Below are 25,697 nucleotides of genomic sequence, written 5' to 3' on the forward strand. Positions count from 1 at the left end.
TCCGGCAGAAATGCTACGCTAATTAACTCAGATCGAAATGAAAGACGTCATGTTTACACAGACATGCAGTAGGCTGCTTACGTAGTTGGTCCACTACGGTAAGCAGCCGCCAACTTCTTTTTCCCCGTAGAAGAAGTAGTGTGCGGTGCATGCTGGGATAGTTGTCAGAACACTGGTTTGTTAATAAAGTTTGATAATACATTTAAAGGGGGGGAGGGGCAGGGGAAGAGAGACAGAGACTGCAGCGGCAGCGTGTCGGTTGGTCTGTGTTACCCAGAAAGCAGTTGGGCATAATATCGCAACACCAACACCGTGAGTGAAACAACGACTGGGCCAGCCTACTATATAAAATACTCAGGGACCATTTCTTTATTAATGTGGATGTGTAATAATAGAGTATGAAGCATCTATTCTATGCGCCTTATAATGCGGTGCGCCTAATGTATGAAAGAAGTCCTAAATTAGGCCATTCATTGAAGGTGTGCCTTATAGTGCGGAAAATACGGTAATCCTGACCAGTTTTGCCCCTGCTAAAAACTAATGGATCCCCACACCATAATGCTGCCATCACCGTCTTTCACGGCGGGTAAGGTGTGTGTATGGTTTTTTCCGGTATTAATTTTCAGCAACAGCTTTATAAATACAACCAGGGGCTTCAGTTTTGGTCTCATCTTACCAAAGAACCTTTTTCTGCATATTTGCTCATTAAAAGATTCTCGCAATATCACAATCTTGAGTAAAAATACAACACTTTTACAGTATCACACAAAAATGTACATTATTATGGAAATGGCTAGTGTTTGACACAATAAACAAATAATTTCAAAATAGCAAAAGTGATTCAACATCATTACTGCAACAGGAATACAGCCTCTTTTTTATCTGTAACTATTTTGATTTCGATACAGACAAAAATTCTGAACAAAATTATAAATTTGTAAGGCGTTAGTAAATTTAGTCACTATTTTAAAGTGATTAGTGTTCAGAATATTTAACTTTTTTGTCATCCTGCTCCTTACAGAAAAACACTGGGAGCATAAGTTTTAAAACAGGACTACCTTAATCCAACAAGTGGGAAAACCGTTTTATGTCCCACATAGTGAGAGCAACTTCTGGTCCCAGCTCATTTCCTTGACACAAAAAAGTCTCTTGACTGTAAGAAAATTTAAGTAGTTTTACAACAATAATGTTTTTACTTTTGGTATCCCTGATAGTCTTATCTATTCCCCAACATGGTTTACAGCAAGCTGCAAACAGAACTTGTTAATTTCAACAGTGCCTTTCTTCATGGTAATCTTCAATAAAGGAAAACTTAATAGCTGTTCTGTCGAGACATTCCTTAGCTGAGATGTGGATCTCTGCAGCTCCTCCAGAGATGCCACCGGCCTCTTGGTTTTTGCATTAATGCTCTTTCTTTTGGCCTGTCAGCTTAGCCGGGCAGCCATGTCTTGTTCAGTTTGGAGTTGTGCCAAACTTTTTACCATTTTAGATGACAGACTAGACTTATAGCCTTACTTTATAACCTAACTCTCCTTTAAGCTTCTCCATGACGTCATCCGTGAACTTTCTAGCTGGTTCCTTGGCCTTTATATTGTTTGTTTGCTGATGCTTTTTTAAAAAAGTCCTTGGGGCCTTCAAAGCTCTATTTATACTGCAATAAAATTATGTATGAATAATTTATTTGCTTCTGAAGGCAATTGGACGCAGTTAATTCCATTTAGGGATACCAGAGTAAGGTAAAGTGCAAGTTCATGCCAAACTTTTCAAATTGTTATTCATACATTAAAAATATGTTGCTTTCCCTTCAAAATTAGGTGATAAATTTGCATTAATATAAAAAAAAAACATTTATGTTTGTGGTTGTAAGATGACATGAAAACATTTAAGGAGTGCAAACACTTTTTTAAGGCACTGTAGGATGTACGACTTTGCCATCACATACTTCAGACATCATGTTAATGTTATGTAGTGCAGCTGTGATTTAATTGACAATCATGTAGATTTATTTTTGTTTCTTGTACACATATGTGCATACAGATAGTAATATGTAATACCAACAAAGGCCAAACTGTTATCAACGTGGACAAGTGCCTCTAATATGCAAATTATTCTTCTCATTTAGGGGAATTACAGTGCATGACTACCTAATGCACATTTTAATTTAACAGTCACCAGCCATTGAAACTAATGCTAAAAATGACAGATGCAATAAGGAGCCCTGTATGGATCAACCTCCACAGTAAAGCAATGAGCATACCTCTTTAAAAAAATAAATAAATAAAAAAAAAACCTCAAAGGACCACCATTTGAGCACAAAAGGTCGATTCAATGTTTATGTGGAAAAAGTTTGTGAAAAGGGACCAACTTCTTACCAAACAACTGCAAACACACTGCCAACAACCTCTTGAGATCCGCCTGCATTCAGTTGAATCTGCCAAAAATAGCAGGCTGCAGGCTGGCTGAGCACAAACAGGGGGACAGTACGTTGGTCAACGTTTAACAACAGAGAAAACAAAGGAAAGGAAAGAAAGCAATGGTTATTGTATAAAGAGAACCAACATGACAAATATGGCAACCAATGTGTGCGACTTAGTGAGACCGTAGGGTGTGTGTTTTTGAACACCATGCGTTTTGTGGCTACTTATCTCAGTGAGGTGTCCAGTGATCCTTTTTTTCGGTTTGTTGTTTAGGGATTTTTGTTTTGTGTGTTTTTTGACCAATACAGTTCAGACTTGTACAGAAATAGTGATAAATAAAAAACACAGAAATAATCAGTATTCAGTGAGTGTTGATTTATTTTAATTTTTTTTAGCCATCTGAAGTAAAAAGAATAAATAAATAAAATACAAATTTCCACTAATACACTAATGCAAATCAACAAACGGATGACTAAAAAAAGATTTAACATAATTAAAATGTATATATCAATAATTTTGAGTGTGCCTCTATTCAAATTGCCAACTTCTTCATAAATCCCTGTTTATGAAGTTTTTCCTGACCAAAATGTGTTAAAATTTGTTGTTTTTTTATTCAGAAGGATCTCATAGTGGGTAATTTACTAAAAACATTTTTTATTTTATATTTTACTCAAACCAGGGCTGTTCAAAGTCACAACTAAAAGGCTGTTTTCCTGAAGACCTTAAATGTCTTCCTGGTTTAAGATATCTTAACCAAATAAATGAGTGATTAGCAGACACCTCTAGATTTTGATGCAATGCTTAGGAAATGCATTCGAAACATGCAGGACACCAGGCTACCTAAGCTGGTCAGTGCTTAACTTTGAGAGTTACATTTAAGACTGCTCATGAATTTTTAAGACTGTAGAAACCCTGGTTACAATCATTTGGTAAAAAAAAAAAAAGGGTAAAAATCAGAATTAGCAGGTCAGAATTCAGAGAAAAACTGAAATCTGTACCAGTCAGTTATCTCTAAAACACTGCAACACGGTCAGAGTGACAGAACCACCAGAATAGTCAACTTCCTGCATGACTTAGAGCAGCTTTGACATGGCAAATGAACACAGACACTGACATTTGTTCATCAACGTCAAAAATTACAGCGTCTTCCACACTGTAAAACACCGTGTTTAGCTGCACCAACAATGAAAACTTTATCAAGTAGCTGAGGTAGTTTTTTTTTGTTTAAACTCAGTGAAAGGGGAACTTTGCTTGTGCTCCAGTTCTTCCCAAGTGTGGACAGAGTTCTGCGTTAAACTAGTCGTCACGCCACACACTGCCATTGAGTGTCCAGCACCACAGCCAATGAGAACAGGCCTGAGATCAGAGACGAGCCGAGGATGAAAGACGTCAGCCTGCGAACCGTCCCCACACATCCCGTGCTCGTTCCAGCCCCACGACAGGAGGCACCCCCCTGAAAACAGAGAGAGAGCCGCGTTTGGTCAGTGACAGGAGGACACAGAGGGGAAAGGCTAAAATTAGACACCTACAGGGAATTAAAAACCAGGCGGGCTACACAAAGAGAAACACACATCACACACACACACACACACACAGAGCTTCTCTGATCTCCAAACGCTGACACTTGGTCTGCAATAAAAGCCTCCCTTGCTCTTCACAGCTGGAGAGCTCATCAGTGGGTGTGGTCAGGTCTGCATCACCGAGGAGACACGTGCCATGGCAACACAGTTACCTAATAGGTTCCGTTGTCGTGGCAACAGAAGCGAGCTTGCTTTCTCAAGGGTGGCACGTCTTGGAGCGCTTGCCGTTCGCTGCAGTTGTGTGTGTGTGTGTGTGTCTTTCACGCCATGTTTTCCATTTGTTCCGTCGACTGGTCTCTTCGTCCTTCTGTGTTTCGTCTCTGAAGAATCCGACGTGGCTTTTCCTAACAGGCGCATTGTGCTTTGACCAGTTAACAGGGCAGGATAACTCGCCAGCAGCTTATGTCAGTGTGACACTCTGCCAAACACGGCTGCAGAAGCACTTGTAGTCGTGTCTTTAAGTCGGTGCATGGATGCATAAGTAGAGCGCACTTAGCATGTTTTAGAGTTTGTAGGCGCTGAAGGCGATGTATTAGGGGACGTCATGTGTTGAAGTGTCACAGTGAGGAAAACAAAGCCTCATCTCGCTGCTTAATTCATGGACTCGCTGACGAGAGGACAGCACATCAGTGTTTCCATGGCAACGAAGTGTCGTGTCTGCACAGTATTCGGCGCAGCATAATAAAAAAAAAATATATATATATATATATATATATATATATATATATATATATATATATATATATATACACACACAAAACTCAAACCGTGAGCCACTTCCAAGTGAACAAATCTGGCCACTGGTTTTCATTTTTGGCAGTTTAAAAATTTAGCTGTGACACAGCACCACAGCTGCACCTTTTCTAGCCAAACCTGCATGAGTCCATAGAGGTAAATATATAGAATATCTAATATAAGATGCTTGTCCTAAAGTAGTCATGTTAAGCTTAGGTAATCATTGAAATTTTTCCTCAGATTGGATGAGCTGTGCCCACAGAGTCTTTGGCCTATCGCCAACCTCTGACCAACGATGACGAAATTCATACTTGACGACCTCTCGCTCAGGTGCAAATGGGCTTGGGCTTGAGCAGGCAACAGATACAAACAGCGTGCAATGCTCTCTATTCTCTTCCGCCTGACCTACTTCAGCACCAGAAATAGCAGCACTCAGGTCTGGGCTTCCAATCCTGTTTTGCTATTGCATTTCTCCTGCCACCACGCTCAAGACAGGAGGAAGAAGAAGAAGAAGAAGAAGGAAGAAAAAAAAGATCACGAAGAGTCGGAGGTTCACACAAGCTCTTCTTCTACATGTTATGCTTTCTCATCCCTCTGAAAGAGCTTCAGAAAGTGCAGAGCAGAACTTTCTCACATCGATGATTACTATGAACAGCCGTAACAATGTGCTAAAGCTCGCCCATGCTTCTTATTTTTACATTTGGTGAGAAAACTGACGGCTGGTCGCATGGATGTTTGCAGCAGCAGCGGCAACGTTCAAGTCTCCTTTCTAATGGAATCTTGTAGCTCCATTTCTGAGTTGTTCTGTGGTATTTTTATTCATGCTGATGTAAAAAAAAAAAAAACTGGGTCAGTGTTCAAAATTTAATGTGAAGGATTTTACAGCCAAAATGTTTCTTACTGCTTGCTGAAACTATGGCAAAGTAGGGGAGGTTTGTGAAGCATGTACAACACAGGGGCATCAAAGTGTCTTTAAAAAGTTCATTTATGCAAGTGATTCAATTAAAAATGTGAAGATTCATTACACAGATTGTTTGTTTTTTTGCTAATGTTGATGATTGCAGATTCCAGTTTAATGTTTAACCCAAGATTCAGTTTATGAGAAAAAAAAATAAAAGTAAAAAGCAGATTTTTGTCACAGGAATTAATGTTATTTCCATTAAAAAGTAGGGTTAGCCACAAAAGGTCACTCCTACAGAAGCTCCTGTTAAAGGTTTAGTGGAAGGAAAGACTGTGGTAGAGAAATGAGAACAAGCGACAGAGAAAACCGCAGCCCTAAGAGGATTGTGAAGCACGGCCAATTCAGGAGTTCGGGGGAGATTTACAAGGCGTGGACTGCAGCTGGCGTCACAGCTTCAGGAGCCACAGCACACAGACGGAAGGACCAGAGCTGCAAATGTTACATTCCTTCTTTTAAGACACTCCTGAACCAAAAACAGCATCAGAAACGTCTTACCTGAAGAAAAAGGACTAGACTGCTGGTCCAAAAGTCCCAATTTTAATTTCATTTGAACGTCACGGTGTTTTTTTTTTTTAATTAGTGGTTACAAGAGGCTGTTTTTGTTTACATTCATTTATGTGGACTGAAGGAAATTGCTCTCATAACATTTGCCTGTAAATGTGTGTGTGCGTGTGTGTGTGTGTGGTTAATATCATTCCTGTTAGGCCTGTTTGGGTAATTGCCTCTGTCAATGATATCCGTCTATCTATCCTGTAATTACTTCTTGATGAAAGGCCACGAAGCAAAGTACTGACCCCAAAAAATCTCTGCTGCTTAACCAAGATGATTTTTTTTTACACTGCTGTTTGACTCTAAAGTATTAGGTAGGTCTCATACTAATTCTTTAATGCCGCAGAAAGAATGGGTTGGAAAAGGTCCTGCTCACCTTTGTGTCTACGTTATCCGTTATGCAGTCATGTCAGTTCAGCAGAGACGTCTCGTGTTTCAGCCACAGAAACCAATAAAGCTCTTTTCTGACATGAGATACGCAACTTTAATGGCTTTGTGAATCTGTTAAAGTGCCGGCTTTCAGTCATTTAGACACAAAATGGTATTTACAGCAGAGCTGCACGTCATCGTTCAAATCCTTGACAGAATGAGGCTCGGTGTCTGCAACCTGATGATTTACAATGTTGAAAATGAGAACTGAACATGTCAATATTTTTCTTTCCAACTATGTTCATACCACATGTTGCCAACATCTGAAGGAATCCACATATATAAAAAAATCACCAATAAATCCATAAATTAGGTTCTGTGTAATACTGTGGAATGGCACAGGAAATGAAAAGTATTCTTGGTAGGAAGGCCTTTGTTGGTAATAATAATATAATCGTATTCAAGTCGAGAGTTTAGGCCATTCTATACGGCATTTGTAGTGCAAATATTTTAGTATACTTGAAATAGGACAAACTAACCTACAAGTAACTTTTCAGCAAGAAATATGAGCTTGTTTTAATATGGATGAAAAAGTACCATTGGAAATATTGGAATACAAGACATTTTCCAATATTATAAGATATTAATCTTATAATATTGGACAAAACTATAAGATATAGTTTTGTAGTGATCACTGTCTTACTGAAATATCCACCCTCATTTCCTCTTTTGATAAATGACCACATAAATGGTCATTTATATGGCCATAATCATCATAAATGTTCTCAGTCTGCTATAGTTAATCCTTTCCTTTAAAGTTTCCAGCACAGTTGTAAAAAAAAATGTTTTACAGAACAAAAATTTCAGAAAAAATCTGAACTATTTGAATGAGAACATGCTCACCTACAATGGCAAGGTTGTGTTCAGATCCACATACAATCTGTAAAGAAAAAATGATTACAGTTAAAACAGACACAGGTCAGGTTTAACGTTAAAACCAGGTGCAGATAATATTATCACCGACTATCTCTTCTTCATGCCAGCTGTTAGTGAGTGGGAAATTTTTGGCAGCAAGGGAACATTTTGCTTGTATTGTAACATTATCTGCAGATTCCACAGATCACAAAGCAGAAAGTGGCTTTCTATTATTAGAGCGATCTATACAGCCATTTCACTGCTTCTTTGGCATCTGTGCTACCTTCAGTCAACTATTTCGAAATCCACAATAAAAGCAAATCATTTTAAAAAATAGGTGGAACATTGGTGGGGAATGTCGCTTTTCATTATGCACATAAGATTTTTCAAAAATTAAATCTTCAAAAGCCCAAAGTTTTATAAATTGTTCAAATTAATTCACTGCCCAGCTTTACTGAAACCACAGAAATATCCAGAGCCACTGTGCTAAGTTGGATGCATGGAAATATAACCAAAAAAGTTAAATATAACCAAAAAAGTTAAATATAAGCAAAAAAGTTGATTGTTTTTTTTTAGATATGTTGAATTTATAAGCAGTTTTGCGCTTTATGTTATAAAACAATTGTAATGGAAAGATTAGCCTGATAACCTTCATCACAGTAGAATAAGGAGTTAATGCTGTCATTTCATAGCTATACTGCTGAATCCAAACCTTTGCAGATCTAACACCTTTTTTCTCTCCTCCCTGTTCACAGGACTGACTGTTGGAGAAATGTGTTAAATATATTTATATTTATACGGTAATTACCTAATGCTGCGCTGCTGATACAGTCCTGTGTTTGTACCAGAGGCTGAACTGCATTGACAGGCCTCTGTTTTGGATAAAATCTACACCACAGGCAACACATAAAAACAAATATTGATTCCTGAGCAATTTGCTCCTCCTTGTAAGTTTTTGTGTCTCATAACTCAGTTCTTCAGTATTTAAAGGCCTTAAAATGGGGAGGTGAGGATAAAAGATTTACGGGTCACTCCGCTATTTCATCTCGCTTTTCATTATGCACATAAACAGAGACACACAAAAGGTAATCCCTGTTTGGCACGGGTCAGTGCAGCTGCAACGATCTGTACTCGGTGGAGGAAGGATCAAGCACTTACCCTTGCTCGTCCCTGACATCAACTTTATTGACAAAGCCTTCCGGCAGCCATTCAGACCACAGGTTAACTGCTGCAGCCCTGATCCTCACCATCAACTACTCTTATGGGAGGGGAGAAGTCTGCCTTCATCAAGCAGTTGTCCTCCTCCCGATGCATAAATAATGACCTCCATCTTTTCTATGCACGATATCACTATGAATTTTCCCTTGACATTAACAACAGCGACTGATTTGTCTTTGGTCGTCTGGTGCCCCCTGCTGGACGGCTGTTGACATTTCAAATCTAATTTATTGAATACGATATAAAACCGAGACTCTGAACGATAGAGTCGTAAATTTAGGTCATTTAGGGAGATACAAAGTCAATTCGATGCTGCAGACTGTATCTCACCTGAGTTGCTCCGTGGAGGGATGTAACTTCAACAGGGATGCAATCCTTCCTGATTCCCATCGACGTCTCGGCATTCTCACTGACCGAGGCTGATCGACCAAGCTGTCCATAATCTCCTCTCCCCCATGTGAATACTCTGCCACTCTCTGCGAAGTAAATTAATATTTTACTTATCTTTTATCTGAAATGCAATGAAAATCTCCGATTTGTATCCTTTTAAGGTGCTGATGACTTGAAACGTTCTGAACATTCAAGAAACCCTGCAAACATCTCAAAGTTGATCAAACTTAAAGCACCGGCTATCAGGAAGTAGGGTGTCCTAATTACTTCCTGGGCTTGAAAACTCGTTATTGTTCATATCTTTTGTCTACTGATTAAAACAGGGTTGGTTTTTCTGGCGTATATCTATAATTAAATCCCTTTCTTTCCCAGAGAGAAAAGAAATGAGATAAGACTTTGATATGTGAAGTGAATATTTAATGGAGTGTCCCATTTTTTTTTCCACATGACTGTAGCTAAAACATAGCAGGTCTCCAAGCTATCCTGTTCCTGGTGAGTATCTCAGTCACAAGCTGAGCTTCTACACCTTTTGTACCTGTCTGAGCAACAACGTGCGTCCAGCCGCTGCACACACCCATAACCTTCTCTCCCTTCAGCAGAGATCGATTCAGCAGACTGGGAGAGGGCAGAAAGGGCTCCGCTGTAGCCAGCTGGCCATGTTTATTGCTTCCCCACAGGAATAATTCACCTTCTTCTGCAAAAAAAAAACAAAAAAAAACAAAGGCAGAGCAGTCATTTGTCAACTAACTCCAGGACAGATGCGAGGTCAGACTCGGCATATGAGAACAAAGTCACACCCATCCTGTCATGAATGACTGATTATCAGGTGGGGACACACTGAGATAAACTTTATACTAAATTAAATGAAATGGCATTATACTTACTGAAAGTTTTGATGAACTATGCTGCTACTTATGATTCAAACCTCAGAACTGAAGCTAAGACAGAATTCCTTTACATAAAGAACATTAATAAAATGTCTTTCTCTCAATTCAGAGATTTTTATGATCTGCAGGAAAAATATTGTAAAACTCTTTCTTCTAGTCTTTAAAATAAAAAAATCATGGTGCATCACTGCAATTCATATAAAACTCACAGCTAACAGAGCTCTCATTCCACTTTGATTTTCTCATTGATTTTAATAGTCGCTTACTGTGTTATAAGAAGTCGCTCTCATGCTTTTTATAACTGCTTTTTAATATCCAGAACCCCAGATCAGCAGATGTAGGCATTTTATTAATTTTAAGCAACAACAAAAAACTCTGACATGTGAAATGACTTTCCTGGGGATCTGAGAGCGGCTGAGATTTTGTGTTTTAAGAGCTGAAAAGCAAATTTACACATTCAAACCAACGCTACAGTACTTAACCATTCAAAACCTTAATCATTTTTTGGTTACTGCTAGGCACAGATTTCTTGTTCCCTACCTGTTAAACACACACAGTGTGCTGAACCTGCTGTTACAAGCCGTGCTTTCCTCTGGCCGAGACCTGCAGTGTCGGGCACAAACACGTGTCACACAAAAATGATTCATTCCACCACTGCTGCTTTTTCAGCTTAGTGCATGTTACCTGGTACCGGACAGGGAAGTTTGGAGTTCAGATGTGATGGAGCAGGGTGGGGACTGAGCGCTCTCTTAGCATGGCTAAAAAGACCGGTTCCCCACTGATACACGGAGCCCGAGGCTGACGGTTAAACAGCAAAACTGAATTCTAGGCTTTACTGTTAAATTAAACTAGAATTCAGGAAAAACAAAACAGACAGCATGTGGGAATATCTTACCACTAACGGCGAGTGAGTGTCTGAGTCCTGCTGCTACACTCACTACTGGCTCTTTAAGAGCCTGAAAACAAACATCACAATAATAATTAGGTCAGAAAAAGAGGAAGTGCTGTTTGTAAAACTCTAAAACAGGCAGAAATTATGTATATGTACATCTCATGTGTAGTACACATAGCATGTCATATTTTTTATACATTTATTACACACAGAAATACATGTTTTTTTTTTACTAGTCTTCTAACTTAATTAGATACATGTAAAAATAAAACACACTGGTAACATGTACTCACCTCAACAGCTAGAAGCTCAGCAGAGTGTGTGACTGTCTGTCCAACACCCAACTGTCCAAATGCATTAGAACCACATGCGAGTAGCTGACCAGAATCTGTCAGGGAGAAGAAGAAAAAAAGAAACAATGGAAAAAATAAAAATAAAATGTAGGCAAGGAAGCAAAACAGATGTATGTTTTGACAGACATACAGTCACAAATCTCTGCAGAGACGGAATGAAAGTCCCAGTCAATAAAATATAGACATTCTGAATAAGCAAAAAAGGTTTTATCTGGTTGCTAAAAGAATCTACAATGGAAATTTATTTAAACATATCTTACTTGTAGCCAAAATACCCAGTTTAAAATATGAGCATCGTGAGCTAGCTTATTAAATTATGTAAGCGGTCGGTCTGCAGCATTTTGCTTAGAAGAAAAGTCAATCCAGTAACCAGTGTAATGGCAAAAAACATCAAAGTTTTCTATTTAGCAGACAAAATGTTACAAAGAAGAGTAAAATATGAAAACAACAATATAAAATCCTGAACTTGGCCGTAGAGGAAAGGAAAGCAACTGGTTTACCTGTGACCCTAATGTCAGTCATGTTGGTATTTAACACAACATCAGCGCTAAAGAACTAGTAGCTAATTCAGTTAAATATCACTGAAATATGGAAATGCTGCTTTAACACCCAGTGTTTTTTTGCTCTGCTTCAGTTTCAACCTGCAGACAGAGTAGCCAAGTTTCATGAATTTGTCTTTATTTTAAGAGATGAGATAGATATGTCTTCATGTTTCCTGCTTGATTCAATCTTTAAACAAACATTTTCTGTCTTTTACAGAAAAAAGTCAACATAGTCGTGGTTAAAATAACCTTATTTTAGTAACACTATTGTATGAATAATATTATGTCAATCGATTCTCTGTGAATTTGGCAAGAATATTCATGCAGTTACATGAGTAAACAGATCTATCATCAAATGTTAAAAGAACCATTTGCTGTTAAGAGTAGCGTTTTCTGCTCACCAGTGAGAAGAAGTGTAAAATCCCAGCCGCAGGCTACATTTGCGACTCTGTGATTCAAGACGGGGCAGAGCTGAAGAGTTGAGACGTCAGTACTGTGACCAAGTCCCAGCTGGCCTCTGTGATTCTGGCCACAAACAAACACCTCTCCACTCTCTGCTTAACAAAAAAAAAAAAAAAAAATCTTAGGGAGAACAACCCACACATTGTTTAATTTGTTGTTCAAAATGTGAATACTTGTTTAAATTTATCACTCAGGTGGAACCAGCTTAACATTAAGTCTTAATTCCTTCATCTCATGTGAAATCTGAAGTAAAAACAGAGGAGCTTTGAATAAATTGAATATGTTATTTACCATCAGAGCAACAGTAAACAATTTTCAAAATATATGTATGTTTCTTAGAAGATGGATTTATTATTTCATTAAAACATGCAGCCAGTGCTATGACCAGCAAATGTTGAAGCTGCATTTTAAAGTAAACATTAACTTAGTAGTGTTTACCCTTTTATACAGTACCATCTCATCAGTTTCTTACTGAGACAAGACCTTGTTTCATTAAGAGCTGAGGTACTGGGTCATTAGCATTATCAAGCAGTAAATTCATAATGTTTGGTGATTCAGAGGGTGTGTAAAAGTCACATCTTAAAAACATACTTTCTATTTGCTTCACAATCTCAAACCTTTTGAGAGGTTTGAGAGGCTGCAAGTGAAAATTAAGTTTTAAATTTCTGGTCACAAGTCTAACATAAGTTCCATGTCTTTTGGGGTTGGATCAAGTCCACTAAAAAAGTAATTAAATAGACATAATTTTGAGTTATGATGTAATTTAATCATACAGAAACAGTAACTTAAAAGATTCAAGACATATTATGCTTTAACTGAATTTCTCAATAAGAGCATAGCAGTTTTGGAGAGTGTAATATAAAGGCATCATAAAGAGTAATAAGTTTTTCCTTCCCTTTATGATTTAATGATTGAACAGCTTTTTTTAAAAAAGTTGCAGTTCAATTATTCATCCAGCAGAGGGCTCCATTTAACCTCATAAAGAGTTTTCCTCACACAACTCGGTACTGTCAGTGGTTTAAGAGAGTTCTGGGAAAACAAACAGAATCTCACCGGTGAGAACCACAGAATGACCCCCTCCTCCGTCTACAACCCGGACCGTCCTGTCCTGCAGAGCCGAGCTGTCAGAGAGCCACGGTACGCACTGGTCGTCCACATGGCTCTGTCCCAGCTGACCGTAGCTGTTGGCTCCCTGAAGCCAACAACACATATATAAAACACATTAAACAGAGCAGACAAACAATTCGTATTGTCAAATATCCTCCAATTATCCATACACGGCGTCTGTTTGGGTGGTTGGTGCAAGTAAACTGTGAGCTAGTTAGGCTAACCTTAGCAAAAGTTTTAAAAATATAATCATTAAGGTGCCACGTCACTCTGCGGAAGTGAGTACTTTATTTGACATAAGCACACGACCTGACAAACACAAGTTAAACCGTTTATTTCTAAGGAGAACAAACTTACCCAGGCATATAAACAAAACGTAAGACGTGAATGTGTTTCCATGGAACACCCAGCTGGAAACCGGACATGGTTTACGGCACTGTCGCAATTTCCAGGCACGCTCTGAACAAGTCACGTAATATACAAATAAGGAGTTCAAATGTTCCCTTTATCTATGATTAAGAGTTTATCTATTTCTGTATTTATGTTTAGATATACTTATTATTGATACTATATATGGGGACCTAATATGCAATTACTTATTCTCATAATCTACAACCGCTCCAAAATGTTATCAGTTAAATAATCTGATAGGATTTAGGAAAGTTTTTGATAGTCGAGGTATTATTGGACACCAGGGATTGGAGAGAAGATATTACTAAAGACTGACAAACAAAACTGTCTCAAATTATTTGACTTTATTCCTTGGGGATCTCCTGAAAACTGATCGTGAGGATGGGTGAGGAATCAATAGATTAGATTAGGTTTTGATTTATTTAACTTTAATGCTGTTAAAAGAATAAATATGTCTACAGCACTGGATTTCAATTTTAAAAAAGTATTTTAGGACACAATCCAACTTTTTATTGAAGGTTTTTTTCAGTTTTATACATAGCCTACACCTATTCACTATAATTCTTTACAGTAGAAAAATAATGTTTGGATTTCCAGACTATGACAACTGTAGTCACTTTTGGAAGAAGTATTCAAAATCATTACTGTAAAACAAGCTGTGTACACAGGTTAATCTGTTATAATCAATCATGAAAGCATTCTTATAACACTGGTGAGTTAAAGTTTTATCTTTCATAATTTCCTTCAAACAGCACACAGAACAGAGGATACAGAGAGCAAAATAACAAAAACAAGATACAGATTATCACTGCAGAAAAAAACAAATAAATTACAAAAAATCAACAGTTACACAACACAAGAGTAAACTGAAAAAGGAAGAATCCGTTTAAGTGTTTTTTTAACAACAGGAAATGTTGAAAAAAATATTTTAAAAGTACGTCGAGTGTTTGCGATACAGATTTCAACACAATGGAAGCATAACTGGTGCGTCAGATAAAGCAGCTCTTTGGGAACTTACTGACTTTAAAAATTAAACACGACTATCTAATTTGCCTGTAAATAGTTTTAGCAATACACCATGCACCGAGAACAACAGAGAATTTATCCATAAAGTGATGCACATTCATTTTAGTCACAAAAACACAAGCGGACGTCTCTACAGCAGTGCTGGGTGTCACATGGTGAGTGTGGATGAACCAGAGGCGGCTAACTTCAGTGGAACATCGTTCAGTCAGACGCCCAGCTGCTTGTTGAGCCTGCTGAGGGCGTCGCCCACAATATCAAGCTCGTGCCGGAGCTCCTCCACCACACTGTTGATGCTGGGAGTGTCTTTCAGCACGTCTACGCTCTGCGTATAGGGGTTGTATCGAACTGTGAAGGGACGCTTTATGGTCTTGGCAAACTCCCTGAAAAAAAAAATTGCATGCTTAGATATATGCAAAGTTGCCAAGATCATTGTTATCCTCAGCAGGATGGAATATTATAAAACAAGAACAAATGAACAAACCTCATCTTGACTTTGGCTTCCTCAAAACTGTCTGACACAAAGTAGACATCCTGAAATGTTGTGATGATGCATTCCTGCTTGCTTGTTACTTTGGGGTCAAAAGGCATTATCCTTGCATTTCCAGAGAGTGCATGCTATAAGAAAAAGAAGAATGTGATGAAAATGCTTGAAACTATGTTAATGCTTGCATTTGGACCATTATGTTCAATAAAAATGTCTTTTACTTGTGTTTATCAAACGTAGAATGTCAAATGGACAATACTGCATGTTGTAATTTTGTTAAATTTTAAACCTTTTCTAACCAAATGATGCCAGAAATAAGTTTTTGAATTAGGTTGCGCTCTTTATGATCTTGACATAATGTTTCCTACCTTGAGCTCGCTGATTGACGACAGCAGCCCTGCTCCATATGCTCGCAGCTGCCCTTCTTGTTTGCATAGGCCAAACTCCACTGTGAAGAAGTAGCACTGAAACATAGAAAAATATAAGAAGTTACAACAGAGTTGGCAGAATTTAACAATGAACATTTAATAAGGTTCGGCTGAAGACGGGAAACTCACTGTGGCCAGTTTCTGAACAGAATCGTCTGAGGCCCCGAGTGAAGCAAGACCAATCTCCTGAGAGAACTGGGCGAAGCTGGGTTCTGCTAGCAGCGGGACATGTCCCAGCAGTTCATGGCATGTGTCCCTGTATGATGAAAAGTAACAGAATATTCACCCACATTGCAATGACAATTTACTTTCAAACAAAACAGATAAATCTACTCACGGTTCTGGCGTGTACAGGGGGTCAGAGCTGTGCCGCACATACTGGGTACAGTGGAAAACCCGGAAGGCCAAACCAGCGAGGAAGTCCCGTGGGGACAGGTAACCTGCCACAGGTCTGATGGTGAATCCAGTTCGTTCTGAAAAAGAAATGCTTGTGATTACATCTGTAAATAATGAAGCATTAAGGTTTGACTAAAGATGGTTTGATGAAAATTACCTTTGAGGAAACGGGAGACGTCCTCCAGCTGAGGGATGTTATCCTCCCGACATTCACAGTATTTGGACAGCAGTGGCAGGTTCTTCAAGTATTCCCGGCAGGCGTGGGTGGGGTACAACTTGTTCAGCTCCCTGTACACAACACCCCAAGTCTTCACTTCCTCCTCTGTGAACTCAATGTGAGGGATGGGATCCCCACTGGAGAAAAACACAAAGTTCTGTAAGTATTAAAGGAAAAAGGACAAAACACTGCCTAATGCAGCACGTGATTTCTCTGAACTTTGATGTGGCTTTCCAAAAACTGATGCTGATACTCTTAGGGAATTTACTGGTTATTTTTTACTGTTTGCTTTACTCAACCCACCAAATGCTTTCCAGAAAATTTGTAAAGAAACCTTTAGGTTTCATCAAAGTATCTGCTAACGTCTGGAAAAGTCCGAGGCATGTTCTGGAAAGTCAATACAAAGCTTCATGAAAGTGCAAAGAATTTCCATTTAATTTCATAAGAAGTGTAATTTAATGGAAATCGTAAATAAGCTCGAAATTCCTTGAAATTGTCCATTAAATTCCGGGAAATTAAACAATAAATTCCATGAGCATTCCAGGGAAGTACCTTGTCTTAGTTTTTTTAAAGAATCTGATAAAGTCATGTAAAATAGCCAACATTTATGTTGGCTATTTTACATGAGTTATGTGAAAGTACTTGGAAAAGTTCAATGAAAGTACCTGTTAGGTAAACCTGCTATGTAACTACCCACAAAGTTCTGGGAAAGGTGTATATACGTTTAAAATACCGGTTTGAATAAATGGAAACTTACTGTCTGTGGGCCATGGCAAGATCAGCAAAATACTTCCGTCTTTTGCGGTAGACATTGTCCTTAAAACCCTGGAAATGAGAAGCATAGCTTTATAAGAATGTGCCTTAGTAGGGGGGTTTACCTTCTGAAAACCATTCAGTAGTCTGATACTGTACCGGATGGTCGGCATCCAGCTCAGATCCATACATCAGGACACGATTAGCACACTTGTCCAAGTCGGATATTTTCTTTGGAAACCAAGGTACATCGTACATATCTGAAAATAATTTGGGAGGATGTTTAATTTCTAATGCACTTGAAACTGATTTACAAAAAAAAAAAAAATAAACCTTGTCACACTTTATACATTTGTCCTTACCTTCTTCAAGCAGACAGGAGTTATCTGGAGGGTCCATGTCCACCACATTCACATGCTTCCGAAGTAGATGGATGATTTCGTTCAGTTGTTCGTGGTTACTGTCGCAGTCCACAAAAATTTCAAACTCAGAGTTGCGCCTTTTGGATTTTCTGGACTCAATGTGTATGAGGTTGACATGGTTTTCCTGCAAGAAACAGTAAAAAAAAAAAAAAAAAAAGCATGTCATACTGATTCATTTTGCATCAACACCATAAAACCAATTGACACTATTCAAAAAGTGATCCAAATTGAAAAAAGGGATTTTTTTTTAATCGCTCATACCTGGAATAGTTTAAGAGCCTTCACCAGTCCTCCCACTTCATTTTTGAGGGAGAAGATGATCGTTGCTCTCCCTTTCTCGGACGAATTCTTCTTCTCTGTGTTTTCTTCGATTTTTGTGAAGGTTGACTTGTTTATCTGTGGATCGACACCAAACATTGGTAAGCCCTTGAATCTGTGTTCGCGGAAACGCGTGTTACGCTCGAACCAAAGCTTAGCGCGCGTAATGACGTGAATGCACAACTTCTAATCACTTAAGAGCATCGAGCGATCCGAAAAATCCTTCGAACATCTTGTCTCGTGTGCGTGAGTCACTCGCACCAGAGGAAGTAAGAGTCAAAGACTATCAAAGATGGAGGCATTGAAGGGTAAATACTTTGAAATAAGAATATGTGCTTTTTAGAGATTCACACCGCAAATGTCGACAGTGTTTAGTTTGGGCAGAGCGGCGCCACTGTCCATTTCAGCACGTTGGACAGCGCTCTCACGTTGACTCATGGCTGCACACGCCAGGGGAAAATTCACATAATCCTGTCAGATTGTTCCGAGACGCAAAACTAATCTAATTTAATTGACTGGAAAGGGAAAGTTCTTAATTGACATTCAAAGACAGCTACGATGCGATTCAGAGCTAAAATAATTTGCAACAAAAAAAAAGTTATATTTCTCATGCGGATTTTTGCATTAAGATTACAGGTGGAGATCAGCTGCAAGAAAAAGTAAAAACGACCTCACGTAATCTCTTCCTACCATGTTTCTCCCCTCGTTCATGGTGTAAAAGGCGCGGCAGAGCCGTTTTCCGTGCACCCTGGTCCTTATCGTCCCACAAAGCATTAGTGCATGGGAGACTGGATCAGGACGCTGGACAGGGGTCAACTCTTTGCGTCTCGGTTTAACGAGGATGAACTTGTCTCTGTCTCAAAGAATCGCCTTACAGCAATCTCATTTAGAAAGCGGGGAAGCCTATTATTAGCTCCCTGCATGTTGAAAGCTCATCAAACGCTTCTTTAATCACCCGTTTGAAAACCACGAAGTGAGATGAAACTCCTAAGGGAAATATATATGTATATATTTATATATAAATCACAGCTTAAAAATAAACTTTTTGTAAACATTTTCGCTTATCAAGATTTCAAGTTGCTGAAACGTTGATAAAGATTAATTACATTACTTGTGCTTTAAATGTGTTTTCATCACGTTTTTTTACGCCATTCAGAAAGAAGAGTATTGGAATATATTTCTATAAAGAAAATAAAAAAATAAAAACTTTGTGTGCTTGGATTTATAAGACACTGCTGCTACACATGCGCACATGCGTGTCACAATACAGTTCTTAATGTGAAACGTGTCTTTTCCACGTGCGGACACTGAATACTTAAGGTAAATAGCGGCACATTTCTCTGCTTTTCTATCAACCTAATTTATTAAATGCACTTAACCCGCTTAAACCTTGACGGAAATTTCAATACAAAAACGGCTTAAATTAATCTGCGCTGTGGGTTAAGTAAAAGATTAAAACGAGCCCAACAAATCGCGTTATAACTGTCCAAAAGTTGATTCTTTAAAGTAAAAGTTATTTTAAAAAATGTCTTATAGTTTCTGTCCGTGCATCAAAGTCTCACCGGAAAACATGTCAAAGAATCAACACTGCAACATTTTAAAATTGCATAATTTAATTGCATAACACTTCTTCTTTCTTACCTCATTGTTGAGTAGTTTTTCCTCAAAGCCAATGTTCATAGAGTCAAACGATCGTCCTCTGCGTGGCCCTTCCACCTTATTCGAGTACATGTTAAAGTGCTCCGGTTTATTAAGGGGTTTTATCTAGTTTTTGCGCAAGTAAATTACCTAAATTAGCCTACGCCTCCTTTTTTAAGGGGGGGTTCTTTAACCCCGAGAAGCAGCGGACTTTGCTATTTAACCACACAGAGACACAGGTGGGGGCAATAATCTGCCCCACGGCAGCAAATGGAAAAAGAGCAGCGCCTCCCACGTCATTGGGGGAAAAAAATGTCTTTTTTCCAACCAAAGGCCTGAAGCGACTTCAGAAAGATCAGCCATGAATATAAATTTTACCTCAAGGATAAAAGTTAAAGTTTGTGTTTTAATTGTCCTGCAGTGGACATGAAAGTACAGTGTCATTGTGAGATAAGGAAGCAATTTTTATTTTCTTCTGAATTCATTGGAGTTTGGCTTGCACTGATATTGAAAATAAAACGTGACAAATTGTATCTGTAATTTATGTATGTGCTCAAACTGCTTCATTTTCACAAAAGGATTTAAAATGTTGCCTGTTGATCCCTTAGAAAACATCAGGTTGTAAGAGGATTTAAGTGTAGCCCACCTGACTTTCTTCAAGTGATGCAAACAGCCCTCTGTTTAAAAAAAAAAAAAAAAATCTCCTCCACTGCTCTGTAAGCTCTCCTGGCCTCTGGAGCACGCAGACATAATCCGCCTGTTTTCTTCTCTTTAACACCCTTTTATAATGAGGTCAACACAATTAGTGAAAAGGGTCTCAGTGGCTTTGGCCGGCAGGATCGAGATGACGGAGCAATGAGTGTATAAGATCTAATTACTTTAAACAGATAACAATTCTTGTTCTCTAAGCTTTAGTCACCTTACACACAGGACAAAGGCACTTTTAGCTTCTCGCCGGGTCACAGCTCTCATGCACTGATACATGTGGCTGATTTACATACTGTTTTGTATCAGGTGGGTCTGCTCCGTGTCACTCGTGATATGAGCTGATGCTTTACACAACCCAGGAGGCAGTCAAGGGTACTTCCCCCTCCCCTCTTCCCCTACAACTGAACCCACAAGAGAAATTAATTCTGTTCTCCTCATAAGCGTGTTAACACCTATTACATAATTTATGGTGACGTTGACATCATGTTTTAGAGCATATAGAAGTGCGAGTAAACCGATTACTTGACTGGGCCGTTACAACACAAACCCAAACCAGTCCACTGAAGCTCAGGCTGTATGTTCCTGATCAACTTGCAGAAACTTGCAAGTATTATGCACTTCATAAGTCCATTTATACAGATACAAAACTAAATCATGATCTTTCTAACAGCAGTTATTAGAAATCTTGTGAGGACAAAGCCCAGTGAGAGCTGATTGGGCTCAGGATGCACTAATGTGCCGTGGTTTTCATTAACTTCAGTCACAGGGTAAAGCTTGATCAAACTCACTTATTGCTACATTTTCACAGATGTGACTTCTCTGATGCAAACGCTCTGGTCATGTCTTTGATCTTCTCCAGTTGTACAAGCGTCTGGATCAGATCTCACTTTTACATGTCCAGTTTGTCATGGTTAATTCAGCTTAAAATACACAGTACATAATTATTGCTACTGCAAGTGGGTTTTTTTTAGCTCAATGTGTCTGAACAGTATTAAAAGTGTAAGCTATCTGTTCACTAAGAGGGTAATTGTTATGCCTCAAGACAACAGAAAATGCGAAGGTTTAAGGTGGGACACTTGTTGCAACATTTTAGCCTTTAGCAGTCGTTTTTCAAAAAATACCCCAGGTTAATTAGCAAAAGCTTTTCATCTTTACCATAGTGCATTGTGTCATGCAAAATATACTTTAAATCGATTAAATAAACATAGAGCGTAATGCTTTCAAATATGTACATTCTCTATAATGATTGATTTCTGTTTTACTTATTTGTAGCTGGAGCTGCTATGACATTGCATTATGCTTATCGTCATGTGATATTGTGATTATAGCATTCCCCAGTCTGTATGATGAAGAAAGAGGTGAGACATAAACTAAAGCTCTTGATTTACCAATTTCTTCTGACCCTCACCTTTTGTCATGAGATATGGATCCTGACCAAATTTCAAAGATCCCGGATACAAGCAGCCAGAATGAGAGCTTTTCCACATCAAAAGGAGTCAGTTGAAGTTGATCAGGATGCCTCCTGGGTGGCTTCCTTTGGAGAATCACCAAGCACGTTTTATTTGAAGAACAAACTGGACAAGACCCGGAACTTAATGAGCAAACTAAGTTCTGGACTAGGAATGCCTTGTGAGCCCCCAGAATGAGCTGGGTGTCACTGTGGAGATGGACCTCTGGTTTCCCTCCTGGACCCGTAACCCTGTAACCCCGACGACGTGATTCGGATTGTAAGTGGGAGAAAACAATGGATGGATGGAATATCGTGATGATGAGAATCTGCTGACATGACAACCACAATTCTGGCCTTTAGGGAAGCGTGCCAAGACAAAAACCATTGCTGAAATAAAACCAAAATAAATCTAATTTGTAGCTTACCACAATCAGTGTTCAGTGGTCAGCAAACATGTGGGAAAAGATCATGTGGCCATAAGAAACAAAATGTAACTTTTGGACCTATATTCAAACTGCTATTTGTGACAGAAAACACTGCATATCAACCATAAACAGTATCCCATGATACCGTTTATGAAACATGGTGGTAGCAGCATCAGGGTCTGGGGATGCTGACAGATAAGATGAAAGGCAGTGGTGTCCACCTGAGATAAAGATACAGCCATTGGTGATTATTTAACTGTGTAGTGTTAGATTAGTCAATGAATATCTATCCACTCCATGGTATAAAATACCAGATAAATGCATAGTAACTATTATTGTTCTTCCAAGTTGTGATTAGGATTGTAAAGTGTTGGAAAAGCATGACTTTGCAATATGAGATTTTCCTCACTACTCTTTTGTTTTCCACAATCATCGCTCACGGAATCACAGAAACTAAACAAATATTGACTCCAAGCAGTTTTTCAAAATTGTAATTTAGTCGACATTGATATTGTGAAAATAAGGGATTATTACTGAAATTAAATACAGATTTAATACACATTTCATTCAGCTCCTGCTGAGACTATGGCATCAGAGCATATCAGTAATCTTTCCTTCATGTCACTGCTGGAACCACATCCAAGCCTCAAGCCAAACATTGATTTTAAAAACCTCTGTAGAAGAAATAAAAGACATTTTAAAATTCAGCATCATTAAAACCAAGGCTCATGTGTGAAGTTTGCCTCACATGTGTGTGTCTGTGTGTGTTAAAGCTTCAGTCTGGCCGATCTGTCCCAGTTCTGTTCACTCCAATCAGACAGATTTACTCACAGTGTCTGATCATCAGAGCGCTCGACAACTCCCTGGCTAATCTCTGCCATGGCAGTAAGCACTAGAGTTAATAAAGCCAAAAAGTGAGCTGCTTCTCACTGAGCATTTCGAAGATGTGTAATAAAAGATGACAATTTAAAAAAGAAAAAAGTTTTCTTTTTTCGTACACACTACAGCGAGTCAGAAATTACAACTTACAACTAAAAATATTTAACTGAACCGTATTAACAGCTGTAATTAAACAAATGTTAATTTATCAGGACACAATAGAAAAAGCTTCTTAAGGTAAACAGTTACACAAATTCTAACCTAATGGAAATGTCCAGATTTATTACATTGCTTTGATAAAAAATAGCATTATACAGTTTTAGTTATGGGATAATGCTGCATGCTTCTTGCTTTGAAATAATTTAAGTATTTTGTAAATGGTTGTTTCAAAAGCAGTATGCCAAGACTCTTCTTCTTCTTCAAGGCATCTGATCTTGTTTTCCCATCACAAGTATTTAAGTTTCCAAATATCCAAGGTTTCTTCCACATCAATAGTTTTCCAGTCTTTCATCTGATCCCAGGCCTTGCTTACACAACTAGCTAATCAGAACAGTGAATAGTCAGCTTGTGTACACTTCCTGTGGCTGGAATGCAACTCTGTAATTAGCCCCTCGTCTGTCAATGCAGAGCAAACAGCGGCATCTGCTACTGGGTATTGGTGAAAGGCATCAGTGTACACAAGGACAGGGGGTGAACCGCGCCTGCAACATTAAAAATAATCCTTAGATAGTATAAAAAGATGTACCTAGATTTAAAAGCATCCAGGTATTTAAAAAAGAACGCCACTTAGTGTTGCCTAATGCTCACTGAAACATATTTTAATGAGGTGTTAACATAAAAAACATTTGTCTATGCCAGTATTTTTGTAGTGTATTTTGTTATCACATTTATTGCACATACTTCAGTTCAAGAAATTACAAATGTAGTAAAAAGAAAATATTTTTACAATTTTTTCTTTTGAGTTATCAGGTGGTAACACAACCATTTACAAAGTAAATGTTTTTCATTGTAAATATAAAGTATTTCTAGATTTTCTCTTGGCAAAATTCACACCAGATATAGCAACCAAAGTAATACACACACTCAAACACATCAAAGCAAATTATTGCTTAGCTTTATGTAAGGAAGTGGAAAAGGGTACGGGCATTTAACACACAAAGAACAGGAAATGCAGAATGGCATAGAAAGCCAAGAAATCAGCTAAAAACTGCCAGTATTTAGATTTAGATTGTTCTGTACAAATCGGTTTCTAAATTCTGAATATTCCAGTGAGTGGCCCTGCAGCCAGTATCCAGAAGCAGAAAGAACATAATTTTACTACAAACCATCAGAGTTAAGAAAAGCATGTTGGAAATTGTTCAACCGTGCCAACGTCTTAAAGCGACGCTCAGGAGGAGCGGGGCAGATGTCACGGTCAGACACCATGTTTGAAACAGAAGTTACGTCTAAAAGGAAATTTATAGTGCTAACATCATGGTGAGAGCTGTTCTGGAGGTAAACTCTTTGTAATTTTTTTTAAAGCAGAAACCTTAATAATTTTATAAGTGTCACTTTCAAAGACTTTTAATGATGTTCAGCTTAGAAAAGATGCTAACTCCTCCCAAAGTCAACCACTTTTTAGCTCAGCACACATTAAAACATGCTGATAACTGTAAAAAAAAATTACTGCTGAGTTATAGATCATAATTTGTACAGATTAATTGGTGTGCACTTTATTATTATAATTTTCCAACCGATAAGCCAGCAGAAAAAACAAAAAAACAAAAACAAAAGTAGAGCATGTTGTTAAGACAAATTCAAATATTAGCATTGTCTTTACAAGTGGTAAGGGTCAGAGCGTGTGATGTTCTGGAGATTACGTAAAACGAATGTTTCATTGTGAGCCTGTTGACAAGAGACGGAGGGCGGGGAACTCAGGAAATGAGCTGAACTGGGCTTTGGTTGCACCCACTGGCATCATGTGTCTTTGTTAACACGCCTTCTTCATGCAGGTGCTTGTGAATGGGAGAGTCCTCCGAATCAAAGGAGAGGCTACGTGAAAGTCCACACGTATTCCCTGTCCTCCCTGTGAGACCTGTGACAACTGATACCACAGGATCAGGGGAGGACGTGCAAAGAAAGGGATATTTATAAGAACTTTTCGCCATTCAGGACATGGTGGATCTTATGGGAAATTGTTTTAAAACAAATTTATTTAGTTTTTTGTTTTGATTGTATTCAATATGTTCAAAAGCCAGAAAGTTAGAATTTAATGATCTAAGTATATATAAAGTATGTGACATGCAATGTTACTGTGCCAACAGATTAACCATTTTCAACATTTTAGCCTCACTGGTTCCTGGTTTGCTGACACTTAAGTGTTATGATGCATTTCTTAAATGCTTCTTTCATTGTATTTTTACTGTGAAGTGTTCTGTGACTCCTGAGAAAGGAGTAAGATTTACTTTTATTCTATTATATTTATTTTTTTAAACACAAAGGAGGCATGAACATTGATTAAAAAAAAATAATTAAATTGCATAAATAAAAACCTTAAATCGTGGCATATTCATCCCTCTTTAGTAATCCTAAAATAAAATTACCTGAAACTAATTGCTTTTATATATTTAATATTTCATAGAGACTGCCCTTGTGTAATTTATCTCTGCATAAATCCAGATGTTGTGTGAAGGTTTCAGATGTTTGGCCTAAAATATTAATGAACAAAAAGCTTCTTTTTTTTTTTTGTTGCATGGAAGACCAAAGAAAAAACAATTCTAAGTCCT

At 38.2% G+C, this 25,697-nt stretch overlaps 2 protein-coding genes across 4 annotated transcripts; both read right to left on the minus strand.

The window, feature by feature from the left end:
• Positions 1-2,777: 2,777 nt before the first annotated feature.
• Positions 2,778-13,843, minus strand: sergef (secretion regulating guanine nucleotide exchange factor). 2 transcript variants are annotated; one of them, XM_088006228.1, is made up of 11 exons: positions 13,735-13,843; positions 13,324-13,462; positions 12,210-12,362; positions 11,207-11,301; positions 10,917-10,977; positions 10,706-10,819; positions 10,562-10,624; positions 9,670-9,828; positions 9,075-9,220; positions 7,519-7,551; positions 2,778-3,870 (listed from the first exon to the last, which is right to left on the minus strand). In XM_088006228.1, the coding sequence occupies exons 1-11, from the start codon at positions 13,774-13,776 to the stop codon at positions 3,721-3,723; spliced, it is 1,155 nt and encodes a 384-aa protein (XP_087862354.1). In that variant the 5' UTR covers positions 13,777-13,843; the 3' UTR covers positions 2,778-3,720. The 2 variants fall into 2 exon arrangements, with proteins under 2 accessions (XP_087862354.1, XP_014867661.2); XM_015012175.2 differs by having other exon boundaries at positions 7,515-7,551.
• A 432-nt stretch (positions 13,844-14,275) lies between these two features.
• tph1a (tryptophan hydroxylase 1 (tryptophan 5-monooxygenase) a) lies at positions 14,276-19,727 on the minus strand. Of its 2 annotated transcripts, XM_015012172.2 has the most exons (11): positions 19,474-19,726; positions 17,776-17,910; positions 17,455-17,638; positions 17,252-17,352; positions 17,097-17,164; positions 16,280-16,476; positions 16,064-16,199; positions 15,856-15,982; positions 15,667-15,762; positions 15,296-15,429; positions 14,276-15,194 (listed from the first exon to the last, which is right to left on the minus strand). In XM_015012172.2, the coding sequence occupies exons 1-11, from the start codon at positions 19,561-19,563 to the stop codon at positions 15,020-15,022; spliced, it is 1,443 nt and encodes a 480-aa protein (XP_014867658.1). In that variant the 5' UTR covers positions 19,564-19,726; the 3' UTR covers positions 14,276-15,019. The 2 variants fall into 2 exon arrangements, with proteins under 2 accessions (XP_014867658.1, XP_087862352.1); XM_088006226.1 differs by having other exon boundaries at positions 17,252-17,638; positions 19,474-19,727.
• Between the last annotated feature and the right edge of the window lie 5,970 nt (positions 19,728-25,697).

Source organism: Poecilia mexicana, unplaced genomic scaffold (genome assembly GCF_051168715.1).
Source record: "Poecilia mexicana isolate PSO_F unplaced genomic scaffold, ASM5116871v1 scaffold_6, whole genome shotgun sequence".
In the NCBI taxonomy this organism is placed as follows: domain Eukaryota; kingdom Metazoa; phylum Chordata; class Actinopteri; order Cyprinodontiformes; family Poeciliidae; genus Poecilia; species Poecilia mexicana.